The sequence below is a fragment of the Ostrea edulis genome, chromosome 3 (assembly GCF_947568905.1).
Source record: "Ostrea edulis chromosome 3, xbOstEdul1.1, whole genome shotgun sequence".
Lineage (NCBI taxonomy): Eukaryota > Metazoa > Mollusca > Bivalvia > Ostreida > Ostreidae > Ostrea > Ostrea edulis.
The window spans coordinates 81,211,561-81,233,951 of NC_079166.1; the positions used below are offsets into that span (position 1 = coordinate 81,211,561).

General features: G+C 34.2%; 1 protein-coding gene across 13 annotated transcripts; it reads left to right on the top strand.

Annotated features, from left to right (window-relative positions):
* The first annotated feature begins 163 nt into the window (after positions 1 to 163).
* LOC125675457 (baculoviral IAP repeat-containing protein 3-like) lies at positions 164 to 21,019 on the top strand. 13 transcript variants are annotated; one of them, XM_056159152.1, is made up of 8 exons: positions 164 to 1,747; positions 2,633 to 11,170; positions 11,507 to 13,347; positions 13,615 to 13,795; positions 14,016 to 14,270; positions 14,616 to 14,687; positions 17,615 to 17,832; positions 20,977 to 21,019. In XM_056159152.1, the coding sequence occupies exons 3-7, from the start codon at positions 11,518 to 11,520 to the stop codon at positions 17,809 to 17,811; spliced, it is 2,535 nt and encodes an 844-aa protein (XP_056015127.1). In that variant the 5' UTR covers positions 164 to 1,747; positions 2,633 to 11,170; positions 11,507 to 11,517; the 3' UTR covers positions 17,812 to 17,832; positions 20,977 to 21,019. The 13 variants fall into 13 exon arrangements, 12 of the variants coding, with proteins under 12 accessions (XP_056015127.1, XP_056015129.1, XP_056015128.1 ...); XM_056159154.1 differs by having other exon boundaries at positions 2,633 to 8,079; positions 20,061 to 21,019; XM_056159153.1 differs by having other exon boundaries at positions 2,633 to 8,079.
* The last annotated feature ends 1,372 nt before the right edge of the window (positions 21,020 to 22,391 follow it).

The following is a 22,391-nucleotide window of genomic DNA, read 5'->3' on the forward strand; positions in this document are numbered from 1 at the left end:
AATGATAGTGTACTCAACACAAAATAATGACAGAGTGTACTCAACACAAAATATCTTTTAAAAAGAACAAATCTCGGGTCTACAAGCACCGTCAAGCACAAAGTGCACCTTAACTCATGTGTCTATATACACTGTATAGAGTAGCATGAATAGAATGAAATCATTATAACACAAGCGATGTCTATATTTGGTAACATTCGGTCGGTATTTTTTTTATTTTCTTCTTTATTTTAGGTATGATAGTGAAATTGAAAACCACACATATACATTGTGTAGTACAATCCAAAACACCAATTGAATCTGTTTTAAAAGAATATATAAAGATAACTAATATTCAGAATTATTTATAGAATGCATTACATGTATTTGATATGATATGCATTACTTTGAAACATATACTTTGTAATAATATTCTTAACACTGAACACTTATAATATCGCTATTTCCCTATCCAGCATTGAATTCATACGGATACGTGTATATAAGGGCGGCGTGTAAACATTCCACAACTCCTACGAAACATTTTAGACTGGTGAGAGTGTGGTGTGTGCTCTACTACGCTGATGAAGTACACGTAAAACATAGAAACATACAATCCTGCCATTATCGTGAGGTTAAAGGTCGCACACGAGGAGAGGGGAAAACGAATATCTCTAAGGAGGGGTGACTTTCCATCAACTTGATTTATTTTCGCATTGAGGCGTAATCGGTACATATGACGATTGAAGAAGTAGTCTTTTCAATACCTTTAAAAGGGCGTTGGGTGTGAAAGTGAAGCCGGGCAACAGCATTTCTTTTTTTCCCGAGTATCTCAATGGCATGGTAATGTATATTAATGACTGATAAGAATATCTATTTTGTACAAAAAGAAGAGAAACCTAATAAAAGTACATTACGCTTTTAGTGGACAGAAATATATACGGAAGAATTATAAGCTTACAAGACAATAATTATCTATTCACAAATATTACGTACTCATGTACCTGCTTTGAGGATAAACAAGGTTTGAAATCATTAAATACTGGTGTTATTACTGAAATATAAAGACGGGGTAATTTTCATTGCATTCAATTTTTGGTGACAAAATGACAGCTAATGGCCCTTTACAATGTAACAGAACACAAGTGACTCGATCGACAGAAAAATGTATGGATAGATACTAACTAACACTGAGCGCAGACTTCAAACTAAATAGGACAGAGTAAAAATCATTCTACAATTCAACAATAAAACAATCAAGTTCAAATAAATTTCTAGTATCCTCTAATTCCTTTTCCCCTCTACTTTCGTTTTCAAATTTAAGTACGCTGGCACGCTTTGTGTACTTACTAACCTGCAACCTTTAAAACATGACAAGCATGTCGATGTTCGAAATAATAACATCCCACGTAACCTAAAGATTTTCTATAAAGCTAACTTATAAAACGCAAAAAATATGCCAGAAACTAATTTGATATGCTACAAAATTGAGCTACCTGCGGTGGTGGTGTGGGTGGTGTGGGGGTAACAGGTTTAGATAGATAAACGCCTTTCTTTTAAGTTTAAACTTATTTCAATACAGACATCTAACAGAAAGGAACTGAATTTCAGAAGAAAAAATCATTCATTTATTAAATTATAAATATTATCATTTTCTTAAGTTTGGAAAATTTTAGAAGTTTCAATTCATATAATCTTTCTGGATTACGTTTGACCACAAACTCGGCCGGTTTGAGAAGTCAATTGAGGAACTAGTTATTCAACTCAGGTAAGAAACCATATCACACGTGTTTTATACCACGCGAATGATACAGTGATTTGAATTAACATTATTCTCTAGGGTTCCACGTGTATGATACAGTGACGTAAATTAACATCATTCTCTAGGGTACCACGTGATGATACAGTGATGTAAATTAACATCATTCTCTAGGGTACCACGTGATTGAAACAGTGATGTACATGTAAATTAACATCATTCTCTAGTGAAAACTTTCTCAACAAATCGTGATGGTCGACCGGTACGCATCTTTGAATGAATAATGTGTGAATGAGTAATGTGTGAATGAGTAACGTGAGAATGAGGTTGGCTAAGTTTGGTTTGGCATTACAGAGGAAAAACCGCATCAGTTCGATATGGTTAATCTTGTGAAATAAACAAAAAACAATGCAGTTCAATATACACCATCGAACACAGCATACTGAAAAAGAACACGATATCATTAAATGATTTAAAATCTCGAGTACAACCACCGCACTCTTGTAACCATGTTTGTACAAAATAACAACTTAATTCTAAAACGTTCCATTGCAGGCTTTTATAACCCCGTAGTTTATAACTTCGTAATTCGGAGATTCCGGGTTTTTCAAGGTTAGAGGTCAAAGGTCAAGGTCGCAGTATCACTTAGTAGGAAAACCTTGTAGACAGTCTACAGACCGAACTGTTGGGGCTAGGACTAAGACAGTCAAACTTTGTACACATACACTATATGCCAAGTGTAGGATGCCTATTGTTTCCAAAGGTCAAGGTCGTAGTAGCAGGACACAGACCGATTCGATGGGGCAAGGACCATTAAACTTGGTACACATACATCTTATGCCTAGTGAAAATATTACACTGAGAGTACATGATTTGTCTTGTTTTTTTATGCAGAGAAAGTATGTCACATCCTGATGATTGCTGATACTACTTGGAGCCAAGTTCTACAAATCATGGTGTAAGAAAACACCCTATATTAGCTTTTCACGGCCGGGCGTATTATGTACCGTTGGCGGTAGTCTTGTTCATTGTAGTTAATCGCTTCACATAACCAACAAACTAGACAATGTTACATTAAATAAATGTAGGGATACATGTTATTCATGTTCTATGTATGGTGTAAATCTACTTCAGCGCCCCCCCCCTCCTCCCTTCCCCTGTCACCAACACACATATATCGCTGTACGTATGTACACACTTTATACAACATGAATGGAAAACAGTGAACAGTCGTTTATGAATGGAATACATACTAACAAACCAACAGAATGGTCGGGAAATATGATGAAATCTATATGCTGTAAATTACACACAATAGCAGCCTTTTATACAGTTTATGTATGTAGGCCTGAGGTGATGTTTATATAAGGGATTTCATACAGTACTAGTACTTGCATATTATAGATATAATGTAATGTTAACCCTTTATCGCATATAGACATAATTAATGAGTCTTATATAGGAAACAAATTTTAAAAACAACAACAACAAAAGCCACTCCCCCAAGAGGAAACTATCGATCTTTTTGTAATTGTTCAGAAATATATACGTGGTACTAGTTGTTTTGATTTTGCTTCAAATTAACATGGAAGCATTAAATTGTACCAATGTAAGCGATATACATGATAATGATAGTATCATCCCCTCTCTATCTTTTCTCACACTTTTGAATCTTTAAATAGTCACTTATACATTGGATGATATCTATGTAATTGTATTTCATCTAAAGGGGTTCCATTCAATATCAAAACGCTCTGTTTACTTGACCTAGTTAGGAATCTAGGCCTGTGTTACGTAAATGCACGACGTAAATGTGATATTGAATTTCCTAAGGATTGCCGTTGTACATAAATTGTAAATCAGATAATTGATTTCCATATAAATCAAGCTTTGAATTTAACTCTAGTAAATTTCCAGAGATGGAGTGGAACTTGTTGAGCTTTGAGAGAGAGAGAGAGAGAGAGAGAGAGAGAGAGAGAGAGTGTTTTACGTCATGTCACACATGCACATCATTGTTGTTTTGTGTGTTTTACATCACGTCATATATTTTGACACGTATGCGTGTAGTTGACCTGCAGACTGGTTCTTTCACGCACATGTACTCTCCGTTAACACATTGTTATTGGACAAGACAAGTAGTTTCGAAATTGATTGCATGAATAATCGTAGTATGAGTATCATCATTTGCTATATATAAGCAAATGGTACAAAAACTTGAAACACAACCCAATCTTTTCATTTCTTTTGTTTGCCTTTTCTTAGTTCCCATTTACACTCTCATGGTCAAACATTTTAGCATAAAAATGGTATTGTCACCAGAAATACACATGTAAAATATGAAAGAACTATCACGAACCATTAAAAATTTATGACAAAGGTTAAATTTGTTTAAAACGTAGGTCAAAATTCCAAGGTTACAAGGTCAAATAGTTTGGTACCAAATCAAGGGTCTTGTCACAAGAAATACGGATGATATAAAATATGAAAACCACATCATCATCCATTGAAAAATTATGACCAATGTTAAAGTTTTTGCATACAGACAGTCAAACAGATATCCCAAAATTCCTCCCATGGTGATAAAATTTTAATGTACCAAGTTGCAATATCCTGGAGCTTACTGTTCGGTTGGTATTCTGCCTACAAGGTTTTCCTACAAAGTAATGCTACGACCTTGACCTTTGACTTCTGACCTTGAAAAACGATAGGCATCTTCCTCTCATCATGGTGAGTTGTAATATCATGGAGCTCCCATGGTGATCAAATTACTAAGTTGTAATATCCCGGAGCTTACGGTTCGGTTTGTATCATGCCCACAAGGGTTTCCTACTAGGTTTTCCTACTAAACGATGCTACGACCTTGACCTTTGATCTTGAAAAACAATAGACATCTTCATCTGATCATAGTGATCAAATGTACCAAGTTGTAAAATCCTGGAGCTTACGGTTCGGTCTGTATCCTGCCCACAAGGTCCAGACGGACGACGCCATACCATAATCCGTCCCGTTTTCGACGGGCGTATAAAAACATGATCATTCATAAAATGTATAATGGCGAATTAGATGAACATAACAGAATTACATATCATCACAAAATGAGCATGTTTGAATGTTACAAACATTGTCAATGACTAAATGTCAAAATGAGCATGTTTGAATGTTACAAACATTGTAAATGACCTAATGTCAAAGGTCATAATGAGCATGTTTGAATGTTACAAACATTGTAAATGACATAATGTCAAAGGTCATAATGAGCATGTTTGAATGTTACAAACATTGTCAATGACTAAATGTCAAAGGTCATAATGAGCATGTTTGAATGTTACAAACATTGTCAATGACTAAATGTCAAAGGTCATAATTTATAGATAGGGCGATATGCAATGTATATATACACATGTATTATATTTCTTGAATCAGGTTATTTTACGATATATTTGTAATATTTACAATGGACAATTTGACGACCTAACAATGGTGCTGGAACGTTGAAGGTGTTGCACGTCTCGTGTTAATTTCCATAAAGGTATTGCGTATTGATAAAATAAAGTTATTCAAATATAGTGACACCAATGGGAACTTGAGTCTCTATTCAAACACCTTTGAAAATAAGTTTAAAAGATGTGTATTAACAAGAATTAGCCAAAATAATTTGAGTTTTAATCAAATAAGCGCTTCATATGATTTTTATCGTTAAAACACAGGGGCATCCCCGAATTTCAGAAAAACTGCCAACATGAAACAAAATGTTCTTCGAGTTTTCCACTAAAAGAAAGGTCGCTTGGAAAGTTTGTTTCTCGGGGATAGTTCTTTTTTTTTTTTTTTCTTTTTTTTTGGTTTTTGTAATTTTCAAATGCTCGAAACGATTTTACGGATATCATTTTCGACTTCACCTGTAAGGCTACATTAATTGTCCATAGGCATAAATGGCCTTCTGCTTGGTTCAATGGGTAGAGTTGTAGTCTCTTACATTGAAACACTACATTTCATATAACCGTTATCAATCGACTGTTTTAGAAAAGAAAATGAACCCGTTTAATTTAAAAAAACAAACAAAAAACTTTACATATAGAAATTCTCTATTGAAAGAAACAGAGGGAATATTATTGTTCATATTCTAGATACAAAGTGTTTTAAATGTGATTGTAACTGATGATTAGTCAGTGACATGCCTTTGGTTTGAATGTCACATGTATAAATCAATAAAAGAGACGAAAAAAGGGTCGTAGTCTTTTAACTATAAATATGTTTTATTGTGTGTGTGGGTTTTTTTAAACGACCGGGTTCGAATCTTTCACGGACACAAGTTTTTTATTTATATATTATGTTTTACATCTAGATTTTTTTTTCTTAATTGAAACACATTTTTAGTCTTTATAAACATTTCATGTCAAATCTATGTTTATTACAATGTGCCGAGTTTGTAATAACTAAAGTCTTCTAACGTGGACACTGTTTAGTTTTTCTCTCCCCAAGATGTGAATCGGACTCGCAGCAAAGAATACACGTGATACCTTGATCCTTTGTTTTATTAGTCAAAGCTGCTAACCAGAACTTGTACATGTATGATTTTCTGAGTGAAAGGTGAAAGGCTTGCCCTAGGTTTGTACTTGAGAATCCTACAGGTATTTTTATGGCAAATACCTAAAAAAAAGTTTAAATCTGGATGGAGGTCAGTTCTACGTCAGAGTGTTTAAATACCCTGCATGGAGTCCCGATTATGTTATTCGATCCACGGACTTTACGATAGCATTTATTCCGTAAATGTGACTTTTAAAAACGGAATAAATAACATGATTAGTTAACATGTGTAAAAATTTAAAAGTATTAGTAACTATTTAGTCCGTGTGCCGACTGTCTATAATTATATATCTTTATACATATAATCATGATAACGATATCGTTAAGTCCGCGGATCGAATAACATGATTATGCTGAAATTTGCTATTGATGTAGTTAACGAAAACATTTTGCAATCTCTTTGATGCCTTTGATATAATTTGCCAGTATATATGTACGTTACAAAAGACAGCTTAGTGCTACTATGTAAAGATACACGATTTTCAACCAATAAAATGGAGTTTAATAATTTCTGTCGTAGTTTGAAATACTTTTATTTTCTCAGTACAATAGAATATAGAAATTTCTTCCCCGTGATTGTGTACGGGTCCTTAACAAGGTGCAAAGCTTACATCATAGACAGAATTTCTTATAGTTACTGTTGTTCATTAAAATATGATGAAATATACTCATTGGTAACGTAAGAACCTGCTGTGTTGTAATATATTATACTTATCATTTACAAAGAGTATTGCACAATTTAAATCAATACCCCAATACATGTACACGTGTATATATATAGAAACCTTTAATGACCAAATGACTGACTTTGTCTATGGTTGGTTTTCACGTTACAGGTAAAGTCATACTTTTAAATATCATTCGTGACATCGGAATTCACTTTGGATATTTGACATATTATGTAACACCATTCGAAATTTCAATGACTAACTAACGTACAAACTGTATAGTGTAAAATCACAGCGATATGTTATTACCACAGGTACTTGTTTCATACATGAGTCCCCCCCCCCCCTCCTTAATAATACCACTATTAAAGAGGGGGACTCATGTATGAAACAAGTGTCTGTGGTTATTACTATCAGAGTAATTCATTTGAGTGTGTAGAAAATCAGCCACAAGATCTCGAATGAGACGTCCCACCGCTATCCCAAGTCAAGGTCGCCACCGCTATCCCAAGCCAAGGTCGCCATCCCTGACAGCATGCTTACATGTCGATGAGGATATATCCCGTACAGCTTTCCTTGTCTAGACACCAGCAGGGGCGGATCCAGGAATTGCGGTTAGGGGAACTTTATGAGGTAGGGTCTAGGGACCGCCTTTAGGTCCCCAGTGGTTTCAGGGTGAAACCCTGGTGGGGGTCCCGGGGCCTTCGCCCCCGGAAGCTCCTGGATTTTAAGATGATTGAGATATCCCGAACAGCATCCCACGTCACGTGCTATATGCGTATGTACATGACGTGCTGATCTCGTACCATGCCAGAGGTGGTAGATTAAATTGACCTTTCATACATTGATCGCAATGTGTAGTAACCACAACATACAGACATGAATGAGTGTTTCAATATATTTAAGGTCAATGAGACCCTTATCACTCATTCATTCAATGATGATACATGTATATGAACGAAGATAAGCGGTCAATGATTTTTTTTTCTCGTGACGTATAAAGTTGATATATAATACCTAACTTGCAGCTAAAACCCGTGGCTAAATCCAAGATTTCAAAGTTGAGAGGTTTTCTGGGAACTTGTTCATGTAAGTATATGTATAAATTTACTATAGTTTTGGTTTCATGTGCCTACACATCAATTCATTGAAGAGAACAATACGTTAGGGGGAATCCAAAATATCTAAAAATAACATTTTAAAAAATAAAACGTACGGGTTTTATAATTCCCAATATCAAAATATTAGGCCCAGTCTGTGTGTATAAATGTAGATTTATTCGTACAATGACAAATTCAACACGGCTGTGTATTTCTAGATGTATTGAATGTTTATTACGGAAGTTTATCACACGTGAAGGTAGGCTGATTTAGCACTTTCTCCTCATTGTAAAATAGAGTCACGTGGTATAGTATTTGACCCGTTATCTGTGTGTTGTTGAATGGCATAACATAGTATTTATCTATTTTCATATTTAAACCCGTCGACCCTATTATCTGGAAATTGAAGTAAAAACAAATGAGACCATTTGATCTTATTTTTGCACCGACCTGACACGATTTTCCTGCTTGGGAATTTTCTTTTGTAGTTATGAGAATATCGTGCTGTGAGAGAGAGAGAGAGAGAGAGAGAGAGAGAGAGAGAGAGAGAGAGTCAATAACATAATACTGTGATAAAAAATGAAGAAATCTAATTTGCGTGTACTTTTTATGTTTTTTTTTTTTTACCAATCGTACAGGGCCGTGAGTGGTCCCAGGCCCCTCTTCTCCTTCCGTATTGTACAGGACCGTGAGTGGTCCCAGCCCCCTCTTCTCCCTCCGTATCGTACAGGGCCATGAGTGGTCTCAGCCCCCTCTTCTCCCTCCGTATCGGAGACTGAGTTATACCAGTTATCTATTATTTCCATGTCAAGTCAGACTACGCAGACGAAAAAATTCAACAACACAACATACGACAACACGAAATCCCATTAAGAAACAGAGCTAAATGACAAGGGGTGGGTGGGAGAGGAGGGGTCCAGGAAGGAGGAGTGATTCACAGCAATTTAATTTTAAAAGCAATATTTATTCAATAAATTTATGGTACTGGGAAGCAGGCCTAGCCTATATGTCCATTGTAGAAAAACCTCTGTATATATTAAAAAGTATCATTGGTCCTGTGCTTTTATGTCTAAACTGTCACAACAACTTTGTAATCTGGGTAAATTTTTCAAAAGTGCTTTACTCTTCCGATCTAGCCAGACTATCACCTAATATATATATTGTACTTATATATATATATATATATATATATGTGTGTGTGTGTGTGTGTGTGTGTGTGTGTGTGTGTTATGTAAACTTGACTTATAACTCTCTTCATGTATGTCCATCCTCTAATATTCATTCCACTTTTCAAATTGTATGAAAGGTGAAGATAACGAACAGCGATCAATCTCATAATTTTGTATACAGCTTTTTTGTTTATACTCTGTAATTGAATATGTATCATGTTGATGAGCTGTAACGCAATACAATAAACCCTCTGCCTGATGGTCGGACAGGATATGTACATCACATAATTGTATAACACATATGGAATTATTTAGAAGCCTACATGTATAAAAAAAAATCAACAGCTGAAGAATGTTTGAAAATGTCAACAACGCAATTGATATCATTAATTGCATAAATAAAACCAAAATCTAGAACATGCAGAACATTCTAGAATGAGTATTATATAAGACGTATAATCACATGCGTTGTATAGAGAGACATGTCGGAAGGCAATGCTAGAGGTTAGTTTTTATTTGTATTGACATTGTACATGTTGCGATCATGATGATAGAAAATGTTTGATAGTAAAGAATACTGGGAATACTAGAGTGTGTATCAGTGACAATGTGCATCTGAAATCTTTCTAATTTTATTTATTTATTGTTTAGTTTTAATCAATCACCAAAAATAATTCTTCTCTGTGACTTGGAACCAATGGATTCATAATTTGAAATTACACGTGTAAACAACCTCGGACTAGGAATAAAACGTAAATAAGCGATTTATTTTGAATTTAACCCCCCGTGTTATAGGCTTATTCTGATATAGTGAGGTTATATCCTGTTTATTAAGGCTGGGAAATGTGTCATTTAATGTGACCCCCCCCGGGTCATCACTGGATGAGGGATTAGGTTATACCTAAAACGCACGGGACGTGTCAGGAGCGGATCCAAACGTTTTCAAAGAGGGCTACGACCATAGTTTGCAACTTTCCGTCCATAGGGGTAGAGGTAAAGACTTTAGAATAGCAAAAAAGACCACTATTGTTAAAATATTTGGCTAAAGGGTGTTGCAACCCCTGTCTGTCACACCACCATGCTGCGTGTATAGATCTCTGTTGGTTGGTTTATCCAACCTACATGCGTCCCAAACTGGTATATGACAGTGATGAATCTGTTAGATCCACTCACATACTTGTTACGTAGCGAGTATGTTTACAAGGGTAACCAACATCTAATTTTAATTAGGATGTCTTCTGACCAGGTTCCAAATTACGAAATATATATTCTTTTAAAAAATTCCATGATATATCTCTAATTTATGTCTATTGAGATAACAACACGCTCATCTAACATGTATATAACATGCATCGTCAATAATGTGAGTCATCATCACGTGAAGTGGAAATTTAACACGTACACGTGTTCAGTGGAAATGTTCTATTACATTATGTTCAGATATTTAGAAATTTTTGCATTTCTCATTGAATAAATTCGTGATCCAAAGTATACACTAATCATACTTCTTCGAGATTTTTACCCATTAGCCGTACGTATATAGATCTATCTATTTTGTATAGGTCATTGTTTGGTGTTTATAAACACAGACATGTGTGCCGTGCATAGTAGATACACATGTCGTATTTTGTGAATTAATCGACTACTTTACAATCAAAGATATCAAGTTTTACCTTCATTATTATAATTATCATCATTTTAATTATTATCATCATTAGGTCTAGATCTATAAATTTTATACTTGCCTTTGTTACGTTTGTATACCATAGCTTCAAGTGCACAACAATATTCTAGAAAATTCCATTGATGTCACTTTCTAAAAATAGGTTATTAGACGGTATATATTTAAGACACAGAAACAAAATCTTCGTCATTTTTCACTGAAACGAGACCAGGGAAACACTGTGCTAAGTATGTATCAAGGAATCCCCAATGATCAAGGGCAAATTACTCTGTGTGTACAAATTATCATGTGCGTGTAAGGAAGGATAACTCTGGGTAGAGATTGGGGCGCTTTTGAACTCATTTGTGTGTGGAGTTACTCTTCTTGGTTATGCCATCGATTCTCGTGCAACGCGAAAATCTAACCGTTTAATTAACATTGATATTAATCATCGTCATAGTAATAATATTGGAAAGAGGAATTGAACAATACACGATAATGATATAAATGAATCATAAACGCGTGCATACTTATTTCATATCCGTATATATCAGAATATAAAATTTGTCTCTTTGATTTTTCAGTTGATTCAGTGATGGATAAAGCACAGCAGATATTTGTACCAAAACCTTGTCTTGGAATAAAGAGAAGCAAATCTATGAATGATGCCCCACTCGCAGACTGGGATAAGTCTACAGCCATTGAACGGCGAGAATCGGTTATCAAAGAGCTCGGGTCGCACATTTATTTTTCCCCGCCCGCGGCCGGTACATCAAAAAAGGGCATCGACCAAGAAACAATTCTAAACACTCTGAAGCAAATATACGACAAACTGGATAAATTGTCGAAAGAGGTTAGAGAAATGAGATGCACTTCGAGAGGAAACTCTTCCCTTAAAAGTATGCGGAAAGCATACGTGAAGAGATTTCCAACTAGTATAAGAACTCAAAGGAAAAGAACGGAAATACCTAGGAGGAAAAACCAAAGGAAAAGGATGGATATATCCCGGGAAAAGGGGAAAATGTACAGATTTTCATGGAAGGACTTCATGAATACGTTTTCCCAAATTATTCAAATTTCAAACCTACCTGACGATTCTCTGTCGCGGAGATTATTTCAAGAGATGACACAATTCTATACTAAGTCAAGAAAGAGCAAAGCAGATGATGGCATCATGGATTTGAAGGCTGTTATCAAAGACTTGGATCCGAAAACGATTTCAGAGACGACGCACGAAAAGTTGCATGTGAAAGGCGCAAATGCTGGAACATTACTTGATAGTTTTCTATACAGAAATTACCACAATGGTTTGTCAAAGGGACAAACAAATCTGCAATTTCATCCACTCATAGCAAGAAATTTTGAAGAATACGTCGAAAAAGAGTTGTGTTCGCTTCAGACCTCGCGACAACGAGAAGTCGAGTCCTTACCCTCCGGGACTCCGCATTCTATGAATCTAGAGCTTATACGTTTTGAGACTTTTAAAAACTTCCCGCGCTCCAGTTCAGTATCAACGATCAAACTTGCCAAGGAGGGGTTTTATTACTGTGGCGATGGAGATCGTGTCGTCTGCTTTGCGTGCGGATCTGAAAGGAGCGGGTGGAGAGATGGTGATATTCCAAGAGAAATTCACCATCAAATATCCCCTCAATGCTACATGCTCAATGCTGGTTCTTCTGATAACATTCCCATCGGAGGAGTTCCGAATGGTTTCAGTACCAATATACAGCCAGCAAGCATTGGCCAGTCTCGTAGTATTCCCAATGCAGGTCGTCAGAATATCGTGAATTCTAACACACCGTCAACGGTCCCAGTCCAGTCGAGCAGTATTCATCACAATGGAAGTAATCAAAATGTTGAACAGTCAGAAAATATAAGCAACAATGGCAATGCACCAGAAACCTCTACCTCAAACGGAGACCATGCAGCAGTTGTTTCCAACGATGATGTTAGTAACAGGCTATCAGGTCTGAATTCGAACCCAGAATCACTACCAAGAAGCGGAGCATGTGCTCAAAACACAGACGCACACACACCAGAACCTAACACCAACACAGTGCTCAACAGATCAAGAAACATACAAGAGAAGATCAACGCCTATTTAAGAAGTTTAGACCCATTAGGGATTAGCTTTGACCGCCCCAAATACCATGCATACGCGGTCCTGGCAACCAGAATTAGCTCTTTCAAAGATTGGCCGACTAGTATGACGCAAACACCACGTGACCTTGCTACAGCTGGTTTTCTGTACGCGGGGTATGGTGATTACACCCGCTGTTTCTTTTGTGGGGGAGGGTTACGTAACTGGGAGGCCGGAGACGAACCATGGACAGAACATGCCCGATGGTTTCCGAAGTGTGCCTTCCTGAGGCAGAACAAGGGTGACGAATTCGTGGCCTTGGTACAGATAGAACATCAAGAACAGGTGGGTGTCCTATTTTAAGTATTCATTTCACATTTTCACTCAATAAAAATTTCGTATCTTGGAGGAAACGTTCAACAATATCTTTACTGTTTACATGCTTAATACAACAAACTCATGTATTGTGATTTTTATTTTTACCTATATGTGTATACATCTCAGCTAACATTTCAGTTGACGAATTTAGTAATGCATTCAGATTGCCTTAAAAACGGTACTTCAACTGCGTAAGCGGGTATACTAAAATAACCACAATGTTGTTTTCCATAGGAAGAGCTGGAAGCTGGGGAAACAGGAGATATGCCATCAGGTTCTCCACAGCATGAGAATGTGTCGAACGGGAGGAGTCATCTTGATATCGTCACACTGTCTTCATTTCAAAGTGTCCTGGAAATGGGTTACTCCACAGATGTTGTAAAACAGGCATTCAATCAGCTGAAGGCCACCAAGGGTATGTTTTTATAAGCTGTACTAAAGTATGAAATGAAATGTTGAGGGACTCTTCAATGATCACGATTGAATACGAGTTATAATTTGCACTTTAATATCTATTTAAAAATTAAATGCAAACATTGATATCATATCCCTCTGTCTTATTATTTTATTTTCCCTCTTTCTGAAAACACCCATATTCTAATGATACTTTTTCACATTACGGTAAATAATTTCAGATCCTTACGAAATCACCGGACAAAATCTCATGGAAGTCATTCTGTCCAATGAAGATAGAAACAACGGTTTAGATATTCCACCCCCGATACACAACTCAAGGCCCCAGAGTAGCGTGGAGGGTGTCCACAGAAATGTAAACAGCCACCAAAGCAACGGTGGAACATCACAGGAAAATCAACCCTCTACCTCAAACGAACCTCAGATACCCACTCAAGGAGCCAGTGGAAAATCAGTGAAATCTCAAAACAGTACAGGTAAATATCGATATAGCAAACGTAAAACTCAGAATAGTAAAAGTAAATTCAAGGTAGTAAACGTAAAACTCGATATAGTAAACGTAAATCTCGATATAGTAAACGTAAAACTCAGAATAGTAAAAGTAAATCCAAGGTAGTAAACGTAAATCTCGATATAGTAAACGTAAATCTCGATATAGTAAACGTAAATCTCGATATAGTAAACGTAAATCTCAAGATAATAGATGATAAAGGTAAATTGTTTGAATTATGGATTACATGATCGTATGTAATAAAGAATACGTTTAGAATTAAATGGAAGAATTGGAATTACTGGGGTAACTCCTCTGTATCAATTTGCAGATGATGTGGTTTCAGGAAATGAAGAAAAATTGGATTCCCTTTGTGGCATTCTACCATCAATGTCTCTTGAAGGTACCTCTTTTACTTTTAGCAGTTCCGTTATCTGTTTTTACTTTTACTTTTAGCAGTTACATTATTTGTTTTTACTTTTACTTTTAGCAGTAACATTATTTGTTTTTACTTTTACTTTTAGCAGTAACATTATCTGTTTTTACTTTTACTTTTAGCAGTAACATTATTTGTTTTTACTTTTACTTTTAGCAGTAACATTATCTGTTTTTACTTTTACTTTTAGCAGTAACATTATTTGTTTTTACTTTTACTTTTAGCAGTAACATTATTTGTTTTTACTTTTACTTTTAGCAGTAACATTATTTGTTTTTACTTTTACTTTTAGCAGTAACATTATTTGTTTTTACTTTTACTTTTAGCAGTAACATTATTTGTTTTTACTTTTACTTTTAGCAGTAACATTATTTGTTTTTACTTTTACTTTTAGCAGTAACATTATTTGTTTTTACTTTTACTTTTAGCAGTAACATTATTTGTTTTTACTTTTACTTTTAGCAGTAACATTATTTGTTTTTACTTTTACTTTTAGCAGTAACATTATTTGTTTTTACTTTTACTTTTAGCAGTAACATTATTTGTTTTTACTTTTACTTTTAGCAGTAACATTATTTGTTTTTACTTTTACTTTTAGCAGTAACATTATTTGTTTTTACTTTTACTTTTAGCAGTAACATTATTTGTTTTTACTTTTACTTTTAGCAGTAACATTATTTGTTTTTACTTTTACTTTTAGCAGTAACATTATTTGTTTTTACTTTTACTTTTAGCAGTAACATTATTTGTTTTTACTTTTACTTTTAGCAGTAACATTATTTGTTTTTACTTTTACTTTTAGCAGTAACATTATTTGTTTTTACTTTTACTTTTAGCAGTAACATTATTTGTTTTTACTTTTACTTTTAGCAGTAACATTATTTGTTTTTACTTTTACTTTTAGCAGTAACATTATTTGTTTTTACTTTTACTTTTAGCAGTAACATTATTTGTTTTTACTTTTACTTTTAGCAGTAACATTATTTGTTTTTACTTTTACTTTTAGCAGTAACATTATTTGTTTTTACTTTTACTTTTAGCAGTAACATTATTTGTTTTTACTTTTACTTTTAGCAGTAACATTATTTGTTTTTACTTTTACTTTTAGCAGTAACATTATTTGTTTTTACTTTTACTTTTAGCAGTAACATTATTTGTTTTTACTTTTACTTTTAGCAGTAACATTATTTGTTTTTACTTTTACTTTTAGCAGTAACATTATTTGTTTTTACTTTTACTTTTAGCAGTAACATTATTTGTTTTTACTTTTACTTTTAGCAGTAACATTATTTGTTTTTACTTTTACTTTTAGCAGTAACATTATTTGTTTTTACTTTTACTTTTAGCAGTAACATTATTTGTTTTTACTTTTACTTTTAGCAGTAACATTATTTGTTTTTACTTTTACTTTTAGCAGTAACATTATTTGTTTTTACTTTTACTTTAAACAGTAACATTATTTGTTTTTACTTTTACTTTTAGCAGTAACATTATTTGTTTTTACTTTTACTTTAAACAGTAACATTATTTGTTTTTACTTTTACTTTTAGCAGTAACATTATTTGTTTTTACTTTTACTTTTAGCAGTTCCGTTATCTGTTTTTACTTTTACTTTTAGCAGTAACATTATTTGTTTTTACTTTTACTTTTAGCAGTTCCGTTATCTGTTTTTACTTTTACTTTTAGCAGTAACATTATTTGTTTTTACTTTTACTTTAAACAGTTCCGTTATCTGTTTTTACTTTTACTTTTAGCAGTAACATTATTTGTTTTTACTTTTACTTTAAACAGTTACGTTATCTGTTTTTACTTTTACTTTTAGCAGTAACATTATTTGTTTTTACTTTTACTTTAAACAGTTACGTTATCTGTTTTTACTTTTACTTTTAGCAGTAACATTATTTGTTTTTACTTTTACTTTAAACAGTTCCGTTATCTGTTTTTATTTTTACTTTAAACAGTTACGTTATCTGTTTTTACTTTTACTTTAAACAGTTACATTATTTGTTTTTACTTTTACTTTAAACAGTTCCGTTATCTGTTTTTATTTTTACTTTAAACAGTTACGTTATCTGTTTTTACTTTTACTTTAAACAGTTACATTATTTGTTTTTACTTTTACTTTTAGCAGTAACATTATCTGTTTTTACTTTTACTTTTAGCAGTTACATTATTTGTTTTTACTTTTACTTTTAGCAGTTACATTATTTGTTTTTACTTTTACTTTTAGCAGTAACATTATTTGTTTTTACTTTTACTTTTAGCAGTAACATTATCTGTTTTTACTTTTACTTTAAACAGTAACATTATTTGTTTTTACTTTTACTTTAAACAGTTACGTTATCTGTTTTTACTTTTACTTTTAGCAGTAACATTATTTGTTTTTACTTTTACTTTAAACAGTTCCGTTATCTGTTTTTATTTTTACTTTAAACAGTTACGTTATCTGTTTTTACTTTTACTTTAAACAGTTACATTATTTGTTTTTACTTTTACTTTAAACAGTTCCGTTATCTGTTTTTATTTTTACTTTAAACAGTTACGTTATCTGTTTTTACTTTTACTTTAAACAGTTACATTATTTGTTTTTACTTTTACTTTAAACAGTTCCGTTATCTGTTTTTATTTTTACTTTAAACAGTTACGTTATCTGTTTTTACTTTTACTTTAAACAGTTACATTATTTGTTTTTACTTTTACTTTAAACAGTTCCGTTATCTGTTTTTATTTTTACTTTAAACAGTTACGTTATCTGTTTTTACTTTTACTTTAAACAGTTACATTATTTGTTTTTACTTTTACTTTAAACAGTTACGTTATCTGTTTTCACAATCATTTGAACTTTTGTATGCTCAAGTTCGTCACAAATCTTTAACCATGTTCATATTTTATAGATACAGCCTCTTTGATAGAAGAAAACAGAAAATTGAAGGATCTCCGACTTTGTAAAATCTGCCTGGAGAACGACGCCTCTATCGCCATGTTGCCTTGTGGTCATCTCTGTTGTTGTGCAGACTGCGCTCCGGCCATGAGGAAGTGTCCGATATGTCGACAGTTCGTGAAGGGGACTGTCAGGACATGGCTGGTGTAGAGGAGAGTGTTGGGAGAAAAGGTAACTTCCTAATCCAACACTTCGTATTGTATTTAGTACTGAAAGCTTCTAATCTAGTTTGATAATTAGTTTTTGTCCCCAACTCTTGTCACAACTGTGTATAAAATTGCTTAATTCGTCTACTAAACCGAAGTATTTTGAAAACAAAATCCACATATCTGTGTGTTAGTGATGAAGGGTTGTGATCAGCGCGTACCGTTCATTGTTCAGATCGATTTACCGCCCACTGAAGAATATTTCTTTGCGGGGAAGTTTTCATTCACGTGACGTTTGCTTGAAACTTTGGATATTGCATCATGGTTTCAAAGAACGTAACAGAATGAAGATCTGGATTAAAGATCAAACAGCATCCGTTTAGGACTTTTGAAATCCTTTGGACTGTATCCGTTTAGGACTTGATTGATTGATTGATGTTTTCCGCGACACTCAACAATTTTTCAGCTATCTGGTGGCGCCCAGTTTTTATTGGTGTAAAAGAAGAGAGAACCCAGATACAATGTATCTGGGAAGAGACCACCGACCTTCCGAAAGTAATCTGAGCTTTCTCACTTACCGGCGCGAGCGGGATTCGAACCCGTGCCGACCAGAGGTGAGAGGTTGTGTGATTTTAAGCGCGATGCTCCAACCACTCGGCCACGTAGGCCCTTGGACTTTTGGAATCCTTTGGACAGTATCCGTTTAGGACCTTTGGAATCCTTTGGACAGTATCCGTTTAGGACTTTTGGAATCCTTTGGACAGTATCCGTTTAGGACTTTTGGAATCCGGTGGACAGTATCCGTTTAGGACTTTTGGAATCCGGTGGACAGTATCCGTTTAGGACTTTTGGAATCCGGTGGACAGTATCCGTTTAGGACTTTTGGAATCCGGTGGACAGTATCCGTTTAGGACTTTTGGAATCCGGTGGATAGAAATGTATATGCGTCACAGTAAGTAAACCTGAAGGAGCGAACACTTTAGAAATCATGGTGACTACAAACTGTATAGAAATGTACAGGACAGTTGTTGTTTAACATCACATCAAGTATATTTCAAACGAGTGCCAAATTACTAGAGAGTTGTGTTCAGTGAAGAGCCTTAAGAACGACGTTACGTTTGTGAAATCTTACAAGCGATGCTTATTATCGTGCTATAGATATTAGAATATATTTTTTGTTATCCTTGATTTTTATGTATACATGCATTTCTATATACATATATTTCATATACAATTCACTTATTATTTTTCATAAATTAACTTTTTTTTATTATCACCAAACTTTCAAGTAGAAATTAAGAAATACAAACATTAAGAAATTTGATGTTACAAACATAGTTTTCATATTCTTTAGAAATATTGATTTGGCAGAGCTTCATTTAATTTTATTTCTAATATAACAAAAATACAACTTAGAAAAAAAGACGTAATTCTTTATTTCTGTTTTATAATTAATCATATTTTATATATATATTTTTATGATAATGATTTTTGTTACAAGTTGTTGAATTTTATCCCGAGTCCAGCAGTTGTTATTGTTTGAAATTGTTGATTTTATAAAGTTACGTTTATATCACACATTCTATTTATACATTATTTACATCTAGACACTGGTGTCACATGCTAATGAATGATAACTGATTACGTGTATTAGTCAATATATGATATATTTTTGATATATTATTTTATAATTCTATTCTACATATGATCGAATTGATCGTTTTAATCGTGTTCATAGTTTTCTGTTACGAGAACCTGCTAGAGCCCTGAAACACAGTGACTAAAATTTCTATTTTTATGCCATTCCATTCGATTTGATTTTTTTTTTAAGTGATGCGATTCCCCCCCGTAAATGTTTGATCAACTAGTAGAAAGAAAAAGGAATGAAATATGCTTATGCTAATATCATACATAGATAGCATTATAACAGAATATTATTAATAAGATAATTATTTTTATTCATGGTGTTCAATTGTTATCTGAAATAAATTAAACTGCACATGTAATGTTCGTCTCGTCATCAATGATGTAATTTCAACACGTTTTGCGTTTTCCTTATTGTATACAGCCACGTACTTCTATTCACCATTGACCTAAAAAAAAACTCCCAAATATTTACTTATGTGCGTCATTCAAGTAACGTAAATTCTATAAATAGTCATCTATCGTTTCCAAATAAAGGTATAGAAACAGAAGAAGGCGGAATTTCGTAAAGTGCTGATCATGCTTTTGTAATTATATTTCATGACTTAGGCGTACATCGGAAGGTCCTGTGAATAATGGGTATATATTTTGACATGAAGAACTAGTGTGGGCATGAGGATTTTCTCTTCCATAATGAGTAAGTCTTTATGTCGGATTAATCTGTTTCGAAATGTACATTTGTTTATTGACCAATGTACTTGCAGTAAGTACTATTACTGTGACTAATTGCCTGTTGATCTTTTGGTGATTACAGCATCGAGTCTGCGTGTTCTTTGTCATCGGGTATAATTACTTTAATAATTACTTTATCGTGGTCAGCTGATGGGGTGGTAGTTCCTATTGAAGGCAGGCCTCACCCTGTATTTTGTCCTAATTTTTTGGTCATTAATTTGATTTATAATTGATATAGACAGGTTCATTACGTGGAAATTCACGAGCGTCTAAAGCTGTAACCTTAGATACGCCTCCCTTCACATACATATGCGACGTTTCTCAAAAGATGTGTAATTTTCTTGACATTTCACGCACAAATCACCTGAATCCATAATTGTAATCATTATAAATTACATTGGAATTATACATGTATAGATAAAGGTAATATAATACTTCAACATAAGATTTAAACTAATTTCGGGAATCATACAAAAATTCCTAGTATCTAGGAGATTAGAAAAAAAAAAATAGAAATATAATGTCAGAAACGTATTGCATGTCCTTAAACCCCCTCCACGCTAACGGCTGTGTTGGTGTTCTATGAGGTTAGCAGTTTTGATAATCAGACTTTGAAATGTTGACGATTTAAGAAATATGCTGAGTCATATGATCAAAAGAATCATATACATAGAAAAATTAATCATAAAAGCAATATATTTGAAATGCCGCAATTGCCATTAAATGACAATCATTCGATTCAGATGCAATGCAGGAATTTTATTGAGAGATCTATACCTTGAATTTCTTACAGGTTTTTAAACAGTTGAGACAGGAACTAAATAGTTCCATTTTACCAGTCATGCCCTGATAACTTGCCAGTGTTAAATTATCTGATGGCATGTGTTAAGGTATATCTGGTACTGACAAAGACATCGACAAATCTCAACATATCAGGAGCGGATCTCACCATTGTAAGTGTATTTATATGTAGATGTCAGGGGCGGATCTCACCATTGTAAGTGTATTTATATGTAGATGTCAGGGGCGGATCTCAATGTCGGGGGCGTATTCAGAAAATTTTCAAAGGTTGTGACCTAAGTTTTTATAGCTTTTCCGCCCAAGAAAGGTGTTGAACCCCAAAATAGCAAATGCATTACTTTTTTGGATTAAAATATTCAACCAGTTGGGTCTGTGACTCCTGTATACCCCTCAAGATCCGCCACTGTATGTCGGTGTTGTCCAATGTACAAGCTAATAAGAGTTATCTCCCTGTGTGCAAGACAAACGGGCGAGAAGTTTAGAATAAGCTTGTAGTATTTATAACATTTTGAGGGATAATTCCCCCATCTAATTTCATTTTTGTTGATTATAGTATATACTACTTCATATTTCAATGTTATACATAACTCTCAGGACTGTTAAAGTTATCTTTCTCACACATTTTTATGTTTTCACACAAAACTTGACTACGAAATGTACATGTGCTAATTCTACACCTGCTATGTTTTATTTGCACGTGACAATCCTACCGGTGTAGCGGTGATTGCGGTCGCTGTAGTCTAGGTCACCTACACGTTTGTCAATGCAGTGTTCTACGAGACAAACGTCTAGGAGCATTCTACGATAAACATTTACACTCCATAACGAGGCTTATCCGAATTCTGATAAAGCAGCTGATTGGTTGATCAATGCATAACGATGACGGATGCAGTCGAACAGAAGATAAACAAAGTTTTATCAGATTTAAAAATCGAATTCTCACTGAAACCTTTACAGAAAGAGTGTTTACTTAAATTAGCAAATAGGAAAGACGTGTTGGCAGTATTACCAACAGGCTATGGGAAATCGCTATTGTATACGATTCTACCGCAATTAATGTTTGAAGAAGACCTGCATAGTAATACTAGTTCTCGTAAAGTCAGCATAATTCTGGTCATATCGTCACTGGTTTCTCTAATGAAGGACCAAGTTTCGAACTTCCAAAAACTCAACGTTTGCTTTCTTTAGAACAAGCGACACATAAACTGACATTTGGAACAACAGTTGTGGTCTTTGTTTTCTTCGGTGTCGCTTTCCGTTTTTCGATAGCGCCCCCTCGCGGTGTAATAATTTTAAATAGAACGCTCCAAGGCGTTTGAGTGGGAAGTCAAACGGCTTGTGTGACCTAGGCTACGGTCGCTGGTGCTCAGGGTCGCTCTAAATATAGCGGTAGCCCTACTGTTCGAC

Excerpts from the sequence above, each read along its gene's own strand:
- LOC125675457 (XM_056159148.1), top strand. The coding sequence starts at position 9,742 with ATGTCGGAAGGCAATGCTAGAG. Across the intron at positions 9,764-11,506 it reads GTCGGAAGGCAATGCTAGAG|TTGATTCAGTGATGGATAAA; the intron begins GTTAGTTTTTAT and ends TTGATTTTTCAG. Across the intron at positions 14,271-14,615 it reads GAAATCTCAAAACAGTACAG|ATGATGTGGTTTCAGGAAAT; the intron begins GTAAATATCGAT and ends ATCAATTTGCAG.